This window comes from Maylandia zebra, linkage group LG6 (genome assembly GCF_041146795.1).
Source record: "Maylandia zebra isolate NMK-2024a linkage group LG6, Mzebra_GT3a, whole genome shotgun sequence".
In the NCBI taxonomy this organism is placed as follows: Eukaryota; Metazoa; Chordata; class Actinopteri; order Cichliformes; family Cichlidae; genus Maylandia; species Maylandia zebra.
Genome location: NC_135172.1, coordinates 734,291 through 748,339, shown reverse-complemented (window position 1 = coordinate 748,339; position 14,049 = coordinate 734,291). Strand labels below are relative to the sequence as shown.

The window sequence follows — 14,049 nt, the reverse complement described above, 5'->3', positions numbered from 1 at the left end:
TGATGTTCCAAACTGCCGGGTGTATCTGGATGACGTTATTGTGTATTCCAGTGAATGGGCAAATCATCTTGCTACTTTGTTAGCAGTTTTTGAACGCCTCTCAGCTGCCTCGCTGACTCTGAATCTTGCAAAGTGTGAGTTTGGTAAAAGCACCATTCTCTATCTAGGCCAACAAGTTGGCAGAGGAAAGGTATGCCCAGTGGATGCAAAGATCCATGCCATTCCAACCTTTCCAGTTTCTTCTACAAGAAGGAAGCTGTGTTGTTTTCTTGGAATGGCCGGATATTATCTCCGGTTCTGTAAGAACTTTTCAACAGTAGCTGCCCCGTTGACTGCCTTGACCAGTCCATCAGTTCTATTTTCCTGGTCTGATGAATGCCAACAGTTTGACTGCACTGGGAGAAACAATGGAGTGAATGGTGTACGGTCCTATGAACCGAGGTGCCAGTTTACGGAATAAAACTTTGAGAGCAATGTCCTTAGCTGCCAACCATACCTTCTGCCCCGGGGCATATCTGGGTGCTGGAATTCGACGGCGGTCCGCGTATTGGCGATGGTGGGCGGCTGCTTCTTTCAAGGCTTCGTGTGTTCGGGTCCACACATTCGGGCAACGCTGGAGATGGTGTTGGACCGAGGGTACAGTCAAATCAGCCTCTTCAGTAGGAAACAATGGAAGTTGGTAACCTAGGGAAGCCTCGAAAGGGGAAAGACCCGTTGAAGCTGAGACATGAGAATTGTGTGCATACTTGACCCATGGTAGGTGTGCAGACCAGGTAGCCGGGATATGGTTGGTGACACATCGAAAGGCTGCCTCCAATTCTTGGTTGAGTCTCTCTGTTTGACCATTGATTTGCAGGTGGTAACCAGAGCTGAAATTGACTTGAGCACCTGGCAGAGCAAAAAGATCCCCAGACCTGAGAGGTGAACTGGGGTCCTCTGTCTTTTGTGATTTCTGCAGGGATTCCATGGAGCTGGAAAACATGATCAACCATTAGCGTAGCAGTTTCTGTGGCGGTGGGGAGTTTGTTCAGAGCAATGAAGTTAATGAAGGTATGGCAAGAGGTTGTAGGAGTCCGGAAGGCCGCTGAGTCCGGGTCTTGCTTCGGGCACAGATCTGACACACAGCAACATATTCCCTTACATCCCGTTCCAAAATCCTCCACTAAAAATGGCGCTTAAGGAGACTAATGTTGTGGCCTCTCCAGGGTGGCAGGAGGAACAAGAAGCGTGGGCCCACCTGATCACTGCTGAGTGGGCAGCCGCAGGGATGAAACGACAATATTTGAAAAGTAACAAATGGTATCTAAAAAGATACACTAGGTACTAAATAGATGTTCTGATGAGTTTTGGCAAACAACCATTTGACTAACATGTGTGTCTCACCTGCTCTTGTTCCAGCTCTGTTCTGTCCTCATTTTCCCCTCTCTCTTTCTCTTTGTGCTGATAATCAAGCCAAACACCAACACCATCAAATATACAGTTGAAACCAGATATTTACATAGTCTTCAGATAAAAACAAAAACACTTTTTAATTGTAACATCAAATCAGACTAAACGTTTATTTTTTAGATTGATAAATATAAAAAACATATTTGTTAAATTTAGTTTCAGTTCAGTTCAGTTTCAGTTTTATTTGTCATGTGCAAGTTAGCGCAGGGTCAACATCGCAATGAAATGTATTTGACGAGCAGAAGACAGTCACTCAGCAGAATGGTACAGTAGAAAAAAAACCCAAATAAAATAAAAAATAAATAGAAAAATAGAAAGAGCAAAATATTAATAAGATGTAGTAAAAGAAAAAAGAGATTTTCAGTTAACTGACTAAATATATATATATATATATATATATATATATATATATATATATATATATATATATATATATATATATATATATGTACACACTAGTGATTAAATAAAGAAAATCTTAAATAGGAATGTGAGGGGGTGGGGGGGCAGATGGGATATTGCACAGGAATGAGCAGCAGTACAAACTAAACAGTACAAAAGTTTTTGTTTTTGTGGCAGTTGTTACAGTACTGCACTTTTTAAAAAAATATAAATATCAATAAAATAAAATTTTTACTCAGTTGTATATAGTATTTGTATTTGTATTCTATTTTTATCTTATTGTATATTTATTTTATTTTATTCTACTGTATATAGTATTTTATTTTATTCTATTCTGTACAGTTGTGTACTGTATTTATTCTTATTGTATTCTAATTTTTGCCTCATAACTTTTGCACTGTCCACTTCCTGCTGTGACAAAACAAATTTCCCACGTGTGGGACTAATAAAGGTTATCTTATCTTATCTTATCTTATGGAGTGACCAGTGCGGATTATACAGAGTACTTGTGAAGCTGCAGGGTAGCTTCTGAGTGCGTCCTGTGTGTGTGTGTTTAAGTGTTGTGGTTGAGGTGTCGTATGGCTTGATGGTAGAAACTGTTTTTAAGACTTGTAGTCCGAGCAGACAGACTCCTGTAACATCTGCCAGATGGTAACAAGGAGAAGAGCTTATGTGCTGGGTGGCTGTGGTTCTTGATGATGCTGTGTGCTTTACGGAGGCATCGCTGAAGATCAATGTCCTGAATGGCAGGAAGCCTCATGCCAGTGATGTGCTCTGCTGCCTTCACCACCCTCTGTAGTGATTTAAGAGTAAAAAGAGAAACTATGTGTATTTCTTAATTGCAAATGGCACAAAATTCTATTCAAAATTGAGCTACACTTATGGAGCTTCACAATTATTTTCCTGGTGTTTTGGTTGATATCTCTTGATTTTTCCATGCCAAAGAAACAGGCTCTGTGTTTTGCCTTATATGCATCCACAGCTGTGCCACCAATTTACTCACATGGACTCTACTAACCTATCAGAAGCTTCTTAAGCTCAGAATGGAATCGTCTGCAGTTTTCTTATTAATTAACAATAAACTTAGTGTATATGTACTCCTAAATTTGATGAAAGTGATAAAAATAGAAGCTCTGTCTCTCTTTATTCTGACATTTAACTAATTCAAAAGACATTTCAATATTTATTTATCTAAAGCAAAACAAGTTTACTCTAAATTGATGTTGTACAGTAACAAGAAATGTTCTTGTTTCTCACTAAAGTGTATGTAAATCTCTTAAAGCATAATATGTAACATCTACCTGAGTTTTTTCTTTGAAAGAAGCCACTTATGTCCATGTTGTGTTCATCAGTACATAACTGAAACCGGATTAGAGTGCTTTGTTTAGCTGTGGAGGGTAACAACTGAAAATATAAAATAAACACACATTCACTCCAAGAGCAAGTAACGTAATATGGGTCAAGTGATCAGTTTGATATCAATCTTTTGTGATTCACCGTCATATTTACATTATTTGTACAGTACGAATGATTTGCTTTGGTACCTGCTCAAACTTTATCTCTCCTCTGTCTGCAGTAAACTCGCAGGCAGCAGCTTCTCCCCCCTCGCTCACATGTGTAAGTCGCCTAGTGCCTGGGCTCGGATCATACCAAAATTAGGGGGGATTTACGTCTGCGCTATGTGCTTCGAATATTGTGTGTAGTTTTTGTTTTATACAGTTATCAGTCAGGCAACTATGAAACAAATTACACTCCAAAAGACCCCGAGCTTCTGATAAAATTACCCGGGCTTAAGCCCAGTAAGCCACCCCCCGCTCCGCCAATGGTTGACTCCAAATCTCCCGAACACTATGTTGATCTGAGAAAGCAAGACCGAGACAGCGAGACCAAGACAAGACCGAGACCAAAGTCCGTCGAGACCAAGATGAGACCAAGACCACGTAAAAGTGTCGAGACCAAGACCGGTCTCGAGACATCCAACTCTACCTGAAGGGGGTGAGAAACGTGGCCAAAACATAACGTGACTGGCAACAATAAACGGGTCTTCGCACTGCACAGGGATCCGCCCACCCGTATCCCCGAATCTACCAGCGGGCGGAACCTTTTGGCCGCATTCTACACCTGAGCTTATATGTGATCAAGCGCACCGCAGTAAAAGCACGCCCCGGAGCGGCGGTGTCACTATCTTTCCTCAGCAGTGAGATGCGAGCGGCCGATTTGCATGGGCTCTGCTGTGGCATCCATGCTTGCGCTGCCAGCGGCGGATGTTGTCGCCAGAAGTGGCGGAGACGGAAGCGACTGTGGGCTAAATGCCGGCTTGCGCACAGAGGGTGTTTTCTCCGCTTCCCTCTCCCTTAAACGATTATCAGTCCTTAAGGAGAGGGAAATCAAATCCTCAAATGTTCTTGGGTCATCGCGGGAGGCTAACTGATCTTTTAATTCCTCACTTAACGCACAACGAAAAATGCTTTGCAGAGCCCAATCCGGCCAGTTAACCTCGGCTGCTGACGTGCAAAAATCAATGATAAATTCAGCAACGCTTTGGTTTTCCTGTTGGAGTCTTAACAACCTCTCCTCCGTGCTGCCTTCGGCTACCAGTTGAGCAAAGGTCTTTTTAAACTCACCCAGAAATTCATTGTATCAGCAGGTTGAAAGAGGATGGATGGACAGGTACGCCTCGGCCCATGACAATGCTTTGCCCTGAAGCTTAGCTACCAGGTATGCTAACCTGACCGAGTCTGAGGTGAACGCGTGAGGTGAGTGAGTGAAAGCAAGACCACACTTTAACAAGAATGTTCCATAACGACCCGGCTCACCGGAATATGGTTCCGGTGATCGGCATGAACCTTGCTTTGAGGGAGAGGCGGTGATAATCCAGGGGAGTAGTGGAAAAGGCTGGCAGACCTGAGTTCCGCTGTGTCCGAGGGCAGGAGGGCAGGCAAGTGAGAGTCCTTGTATTCTTCCCGAATGCGAAGAAAATCCGAGGTGAGCTGCGGTTGAAGGTGATGGCAAAGGAGGTCCAGGAAATCTGAAGCACAGGAAACCAAGGTTAAATGGTAAATGGCCTGTATTTGTATAGCCCCAGTCCCTAAGGACCCCAAAGTGCTTTACACATTCAGTCATCCACCCATTCACATACCGGTGATGGCAGCTACATGTAGCCACAGCCACCCTGGGGCGCACTGACAGAGGCGAGGCTGCCCGACACTGGCGCCACCGGGCCCTCTGACCACCACCAGCAGGCAACAGGTGAAGTGTCTTGCCCAAGGACACAACGACCGAGACTGTCCAAGCCGGGGCTCGAACCGGCAACCTTCCGATTATAAGGCAAACTCCCAACTCTTGAGCCACGATCAGTGTGAGTCAAGTATGGTTTAAGATGTCTGGATTACCACCAGACTTTTTTCAGTAATTCAGGTCAGATCATGCTTTTTCCTTATTATTGTCATTTCTGTTAGTAGGAAACCAGCTGGGGAATCTCACCTTTATGTAAGATTCAAAAAGGATTTTTTTTTTTTTATGTTTACTATCTGCATGAGCAATGACAACAGAAACATAGAGACATGCGTAGACTGATGTAGTGAAGTAAGTGGCTGTATTTTTCTAACATTGCCAGCGGCTGCTACGCCCTGATTTACATATGATCTGCTAGTAAACACATCAGAGGGCTATTTAGCAAAGGTTAGCCAACTGAGACAATAATATCCACAAGTCACCAGCTAATGACTTAATCCCTTAATCCCTCCCAGTATGGAGAAGGTTTTACAAAGCACATATACTTATGTGTTAAAAATGCTGTTACCACAAAATCTTTTGAAACCCCGGACTGTAACCTGTTCTCTTACCTGATATGTACCTTTCTAGAAATGTAACCACACATTGCAATGATGCAGCCTGCCACAAGAGCCCGACTAGCCTGTTCAGTACATTGATTTTTCACATGCATTTCTACTTTTTTATGTCAGTGGATCAGTGAAAGGTAATAACCTTTGCCTCAATATACCAAATAACAGTCATAACCACAATATAAAGACTAAGAGAATGCTTCCAATGCGACTGTCTACTTATACAGGTTACTTCTTAGGATTCAAATCAGCCACTGGGCTCATGGTCATACACAAATTAGAGGACGATTAAAGAGATTACTATCTTCCTGAGGACATGTCAGCATTTAGAATGGAAAATTCAGGGAAGTAAACTTCCAATCAGCAACCAGTGCTGATTGGAAGCCCATCTCGGTGTTATATTGGTAAAATCTGGGAACTAAATGTGCCCCAACTGGGCAAAGTACACAGAAACCCACCTGGGCCCCATCTTTCAAGTTTTTTGTGGGTACCATGTGGGCACCACATAGGCTAAAAAGTGGGTTTTAAGTGGGATTGTCCGCGGGTTCCATAATGGCCCCATTTAATAAGCCCATCTCGGTATTATATTGGTAAAATCTGGGAACTAGATGGACCCCAACTGGGCAAAGTACACAGAAACCCACCCGGGCCCCATCTTTCAAGTTTTTGTGGGTACCATGTGGGCACCACATAGGCTAAAAAGTGGGTTTTAAGTGGGATTGTCCGCGGGTTCCGTAATGGCCCCATTTTATAAGCCCATCTCGGTGTTATATTGGTAAAATCTGGGAACTAAATGGGCCCCAACTGGGCAAAGTACACAGAAACCCACCCGGGCCCCACCTTTCAAGTTGTTTTGTGGGTACCATGTGAGTACCACATAGGCTAAAAAGTGGGTTTTAAGTGGGATTGTCCGCGGGTTCCATAATGGCCCCATTTTGTAAGCCCATCTCGGTGTTATATTGGTATAATCTGGGAACTAAATGGACCCCAACTGGGCAAAGTACAAAGAAACCCACCCAGGCCCCACCTTTCAAGTTGTTTTGTGGGTACCATGTGAGTACCACATAGGCTAAAAAGTGGGTTTTAAGTGGGATTGTCCGCGGGTTCCATAATGGCCCCATTTTATAAGCCCATCTCGGTGTTATATAGGTAAAATCTGGGAACTAAATGGACCCCAACTGGGCAAAGTACACTGAAACCCACCTAGGCCCCATTTTTCAAGTTCTTAGTGGGTACAACATGAGGAAAACATGAGCTAAAAAGTTGGAATGGCATTAGCAGTGGGTTCTGTATTTGCATCTTATTTCTAGTTTGAATTGACTAAGTTCTGGCACTGAGTGGGCCCCATGTAGTAAAACAGTCACAAAATCAATTTTTCAGACGGCTAATACGGGTTCTGTGACACAAAGACCCCAAATATATTAAAGCTGACCGCAAACAAAATCTAGTTTGTAAATAAAACCATTTCAAAAATCACGAGGGTACACAAAACAACATTTTTCACATTTATTTTGTCCAACAACTGTGATTTTACGTAACTGTATTCCAAAGTGCGTAAACGTTTAAAAACTAGAAATGTCAAACTACAGCAAAATTCCTTAGATATTTGGAACTGTAGCAACATGGGGAAAAAGTCAGATGGAAAACTCAAAAGCTTATCTTGAATCAGCAGGGTTTGTTTTTTTACAGAGCCGTAAGTCTATTTTGTACCCTTGCAGCCCTCGGTCCTCCTCTGTCTTTAGTTCCACTGAACCACTTGGACAGAGCCTTCTCTGCTTCTTGCAAGTTGACTTTTGATGTTAAATAATTCTTCAGTGCCTCTGCAAATGAAGAAGAAGAAAAACGGGCAAGCCAAAGTAAAGTTAATCTTAGCTTACTTCATTTGGTGATGATTTTCAAAGAACAATGTTTATTTCACTTTATTGCCTCAAAAAATATATACAAATTGCATGATAACCAATCTCAGTTACACTTTCAAACACTTTATTAAAAAAGTTTAGTTTTCTAAAGTTCAAATGTCTCAAGTGAAACTAACTTACCATACACAACATTAAAAAGACGCAAATCTCTGAACTTTTTTTCCCCATGTCGGCCAAGCATGTTGTACTCCACAGCCAGCTCAGGTGATATGAGGAATTTCATCATCCTTCTTGTGGCATCGTCTACACTTGTTTCCCCCGTATCTGCTACCATGGCAACCTGAGGGGAACATACAAAAAGGACAGATTAGATACTGGCATCTGGTTAGGATGCCTCCCTGGTGAGGTGTTTTGGGCACGTCCCACCAGGAAGAGACCCAGAACACCCAGGACATGCTGGAGGGACTATGTTTTTCGGCTGGCCTGGGAATGCCTTGGGATTCCCCCGGAAGAGCTGGGCCAAGTGCCTGGAGAGAGCGAAGTCTGGGCCTCTCTACTTAGTACCGGATTGGGTCGAGGGGCAGCAGCCTAAGCTTAAGATAATGGACCGGAATGGAGGATAAATGGACACTTTACATATTACTTAATGTTTACTGTGTGGTGATAAAAAAAAATGGTAGTAAACACAAGCTAAACTAAAAAAATTAATTGCGCTTCCTTAACCCTTTATCCCCAATAATGTTACGCAGGATAACTGGTAGGTCTGGTAGGTTTTTTCCTCTACTGTATACTATATGAATGTAATCAAGGATTAATAACAGAAAGAAAAAAGAAATTGAAATTTTGCCATTTTTACTAAAGGCAATCAAAATGTACATGAATAAAATATTTAAATTAGTCAATTCAAATTAATAACTCTAAAACACTGAACAAAATTAAGTATTTGACCCTGTGGTTTATTTTCGGACATCTCTTTTCTTCTAAAAGTCCAGGCGTGTTGGGCCCCTGGCAGAGCTCAGATTTGACGAGACAGGTTTGGAAAAACCTGTCACTGGCGACTTTTTGGGGGCTAAAGGGTTAAAATAAATAGGAATTGGCCAAAATTTGTATAAACTATGAAATAGCAGAACAAAAGTAAAAAAAAAAATCTTTATCTGTTATCAGAATCAAATATTTGATTAGAATAAAAAATTTAACTTTCTGGAAGATTTCTCGTTACATCTGTCATAAAAGTAACAACATCTCAGAAAAGAAACATGATAGCAACAGAAAAATATGATAGCAGTGTGATGTGATGGTCCCTGGCCAGATTTTTACACATATTATAAGCCCTGTGACACAAAACCCACAGAACTCTGACACGCACAGACTGTTTTCCTTCGTGCTAATGAAGAAAAATGCTGGTCTGGTATGTAAAAGGGAATTTATTCTTCCAGGACCTGAAGCTCCGTAATGCAGCCCTCCAACAGCCAAACCTATCTGTTCTCTGATTGTCTTGATGCATGCTCAATCATCCAGGTAAGTAAATCTCCAAAAGTTGATTCTGTTCATCTGGACGTAGCGCTTGCAGCATTTTCTCCCACTGAAAATGCTACGTCCAGATGAACAGAATCAACTTCTGGAGATGTTCTCTGATTGGATTGTTTAATTGGTGATTGACATGAAATTGACCAATCAGCTGAAAGGAAGAAAAATAGGGTCAAAATTTGGATGTGTAAGTATAAATCCACACACAGCCAGGAAAGCCGAGCGCAGAGTTGTTTGTAGCACCAATTCAGCCAGAGTGGAGCCAGATGGATTTTCCATCCATCCACACTGTAAAGTCTATAGACCAGCAAGTGATAAATTAACAGTGTTGTTGGTATTTTCTAAAACAGTTGTATGCAATAGGAATTGCTGTTTATAGTCCTCCTGTATATCTGCATGTTCCCTCCCAATTAAAACCTGTGATAATGGAGATTCAAATTCATGTCATACCTATACCAACAGTTATCAAGTATCCAGATCGACCTTTACTGATGTGCTCTGTCAGTGCGCCCCAGGGCAGCTGTGGCTACAATGTAGCTTGCCATCGCCAGTGTGTGATTGTGTGTGTGAATGGGTGAATGACTGAATGTAGTGTGAAGCGCTTTGGGGTCCTTAGGGACTAGAAAAGCGCTATAAAAATGCAGGCCATTTTTCCATGTATTTTCCTGTTCTGCCTTCAACTTTGAGGACTTCCCCCCACATTTCTAGTTGTGACAGTGCACCTACAACAAAAAAAATCTGCTGTGATTTACATTTGTTGAAAGAGCAATTTTGTAAAATAGTCTATTTTTGTATGCACAGTTTACAAATCTGTCCTGTACAGCATGGACTGATTGCATGCTAAAAAGTTGTTGCTTAAAAATAAAACAATAATTTTTTAATTAATAACATCAGCAGAAAGCCTTGTTATTAATTAGATGTACAATTTCTATAGAATACGAAACAACTCAGTTCATTTTTGATCATATCAATACCAGCATATTACACAACTAGTGATGGGATTTTCGTCTCTTTTTAGAAAGCCGGCTCTTTCGGCTCCCAACCGGCTCTTCAGGTTGTTTTGTTGCTTTAATTAATTTATTATTAACAACAATATAAAATTATGAACAAAAGGAATTACTAATGTAAAAAAAGAAACGTGGTTTTATTTATATATGTTTATATATAAATATATATGGTGGCCCCTAGAGACAAAGCATGTACAAACTCCAAAACCCATTTCTAGCGTCAACTGAACTTCCAAAACAGAGCTATCTAGATCACTTAATTTACACAATTGAAATCATATGTGTATTTTTTGTGTATTTATACACAAGCACTCATATATATTCATAAAAAATTCCAAAAGCTGTTCATTTACCTGTTACTACCACACACCAAATCCGGTCGTTGGTACTTGCTGGCTTGTGTAGCCACTAGGTAACAAAATCTCAACACTGTGCCTAGCATCCTGGAGCACTTCTGTTGTGTTTTGTACGTGCTTTGGAGTTTGTACGTGCTATGGAGTTTTTACGTGTTTTGGGGTTTGTACGTGCTTTGTCTCTAGCAGCCACCGTAAATATACTTTTATTTATTCTCTCCACATAAAATGTAATAAATAAATCATATAATACAAAAAAAACAACTATTTACATTTCAACTTTTAACTATTTAAATTTTCAGCTTTTTCCTTTTAAACAAATTTAAAGTGAAACAACACAAAACACTGCAAACCACAACACAATTAAATATAAATTATAATATGAAAACAAACAGAAGATGCACATTCTCTGTCATATGGGCCTGCATGAATAAACTTTCTGAATCCTTTATCATCCGCAACTGAAAATAGTTGTGGATGATTACTATACCTTTTTAATGTGACGTTGTTGTCCCTGGCTCTCTTTCTCTCTCTCTCCCTCCTGCTCTGTTACTGTGCTACTGCGTGTGTAACAACCGCCCCTCCCCCCTCTTCCCAGCGCAAAGCACAAGGCTCGCGTGCAGAGTGAAGCGGAAAAAAGTGCGAGAGAGAGGGTGAGAGAGAGAGAAAAAACACGCTTGTGTCGTTCACTTCAAAGAGCCGTTTCGTTTTGACCAACACATCACTAACAACCATGATGAAAAACGCTCATCTGCTTCCATCACCATCAGCTGATTAACATTGAGCTGCTGCAGTCAACACCATCAAACTAATTTATTGTTTAATGTTATGTTATTGAATGCTTTTATTTTTAAATCTTTACCAGCGCTTAAAGACTGTAGATGTTCACACCTGGTGTTAGAAAACCGAGCTCACAGCAGTATTTTTTTTTATAACAGGAAATTTTAATTTTTATTGGTTACCGTGTTTATTACCACTTTTATCAGTAATGTACTTCCTATAAAATATGGATTTGATAAGTTACCGGTTTATTGAAATCAGCTAGTGAACACATCGATCACTTTATTGAACTACACGCCTTACACTCTTGTGAGCTCTGGTTACTAACAGCAGGTGTGAATGTTTGGAGTCCAAAACGCAGATAAAGATTAGAATAACAAGGCAATGTAAAATCAGTTTAATGCAGTTGACAGTAGCAGCTCAGATGGAAATCAGCCAATTGTGAGGAGAGCAGAGGACCAAAACTGTCAGAGTTGTGGGTCAAGTGAAGAGAACACTGTTGGCATTATTGTTAGCATAAAAGATGAAAATTAAATAAATGTTAAATTTTAAAATAGATCATTGCCTCCTGTGCCTAAATAAATATATATACTTAATACCAATAAAAAAAAAAGGATGCCCCAAAGACCATCACTTTTCAAAAATAATAATAATAATAATAATAAGTAATACAAATAATATGAAAGTTACTTACATGTCAAAGATGGTGCTTGTGATCTTGAAGAATCTAAACGTGATAAGGAAATGAAAGAAAGTGCATGAGAAAATACAAACATTTTTGTTTTTTCCCAGGATAATTCAATATAAAAGATTCTCTTACTAATGCACAAAATGAACAGTGTAATTAAAAGTTTGAAAGGCACTGCATGTGTTTATATGATAAACTGACTAATTCAAGCAGCAAACACTAGCAGTGCAAAAATGTATCTAACTAGCTGACAGACTTTAAAGTCACAGGAAGATATATCAAAATGGTGACTTATGCCAGAACAAATGACTTGACAGACATAAATCCTAAATTCCTTTAAGTAAAAAAAAGGAATTACTTTTTTATAAGTGGTCCCTAGTGGTTTTCAAATTATTACATGGCTTGTTAATTTTTTATTAAATTATTAAGAAGCCAGATGAGTTCAAAACATTTACAAATTACTATAAAGCACTATCCAAACTTCAAATCAAGTGGAAAAATCTCCAAATTAAAAGTACTCGCAAACTATAAAAATTTGATTATACTTAAAAATATGCAAAAACTAATTTAGTGGAATTTTTACCTGCTCAAGAATACATTGAACATGCAATATTTAATTGAAAAGAACAAAATTTGTGTACTTTTAGAAAGGATTATTAAATATTTGGGGATACTAGACATAAAGAGGGTCTCGTACATTTACGGGCATCTAATTTCCTGGATTTAGTGGTTTAAAAGTTTAATAGGTCTTTGAAGTTGATAATAAAATTGAGTCCATTATTAGCAAAAAGAATTTTAAAAAAAAAAGAGCAAAAAAATGCTTAATATATAATAATTGTTTTAAACTTAAGCTTTGTAATTGTAGCAGATTTCATTATGTCTGTAATTTTTTATTTAGCCCCACAGTAGTAAAAGCCATAAATGGGAGTTAGATTTATTACTAGTATTTTACACAGCATTCAGCTATAATAACATGTTCTGCATTTTCCTACTTCACCATCTGATCTGAACAGCTGCACTCTCTTAATTAATTAATGACCTAACATTTCTCAGTAACCAATAACTAGATGGAACAGCACAGTATCTAAGAGAGTGATCAGACAGTGTTTGAGCTAAAGACGCTGTGTGTTTCTTTTGGGGGCTTTTTACACACTGATCCACCACCGTTTTCCCATAGTACAATGCATATCTGGTAACATTACCGTATTCAGATCAGAAAACCGTTTCAGCTGCAGGCATCTACTCCTGTAATTTAAACAATCACCTTGCTACACTGCACATGAATATTACGTAACATGGTATGACTAGCTCATGTTCAGACATTTAAGATACTGTTCAGCCATTTTGTTTACTGGGTAGTGCATAATGGCCGAGTTAGCTGAGCAGGAATCCACTAAAGCCAAAAAAATAATATAAATTTTTTTAATTAATTACAAAAACCTTATAGGAAAACCCAAGAAACAGTTGCAGAAGCACAGAAAAAAACTGCCGTGTACGTTATAGTGTGTAAATTCAAAAACTGTATAGAGAGAATGGTGCAATGAAAACAGAATAAGATAAGATGAACTTTATTGAGTAGAATATAGGCAGTAAGAGTTTTGTAATTAACTTTAAATTATGTTTGCCAAAGACAATGCAGCAAATTAACCCAGTTCTACCTGCTAGCTAAAGATGTTATGCTTCTCCCCCTTATACCGTTTAGGACGACTATAGAAAGTTACTAAAATAACCATTGATGAAAACGTATCAAACTTTAAGTATTTACCTTTGTCATAGTTTTCGATTCTTTGGTATCCTTTTGTCCTCCACGTTCTTAAACACCAGGGAGAGAAAAGGCGCAACAGACGAAAGACCGCGAAGACTAGACGCTAGGCGGTGCAATCTGCTCCTCCCTCTTTTTAAACGAGCCAATAGGAGCTGCTCACATTAAAAACAACTTTATTTAAAAAGTCGTTTTACACCTGATACAAAAATTTTAAAAGTCAAACAATGCACAAGTTTAAAAGAACAATTTTATTTTTAAAAGTTTTTTAAGCATAGGGATGGTTAATATGTTTTAAAAAGTAATATATAATATTTATCAAAAAGTGTCACCCAAATCAACATCATAATAAAAATATAATTAATAAAAATATAATT

At 39.2% G+C, this 14,049-nt stretch overlaps 1 protein-coding gene across 1 annotated transcript; it reads right to left on the bottom strand.

The window, feature by feature from the left end:
• Positions 1–2,419: 2,419 nt before the first annotated feature.
• Positions 2,420–13,776, bottom strand: LOC143419117 (uncharacterized). The gene is made up of 6 exons (XM_076885444.1): positions 13,676–13,776; positions 11,917–11,949; positions 7,736–7,895; positions 7,407–7,516; positions 4,668–4,879; positions 2,420–2,644 (listed from the first exon to the last, which is right to left on the bottom strand). Exons 3-6 carry the CDS (start codon positions 7,887–7,889, stop codon positions 2,635–2,637), a joined length of 486 nt encoding a protein of 161 aa, XP_076741559.1. The 5' UTR covers positions 7,890–7,895; positions 11,917–11,949; positions 13,676–13,776; the 3' UTR covers positions 2,420–2,634.
• Between the last annotated feature and the right edge of the window lie 273 nt (positions 13,777–14,049).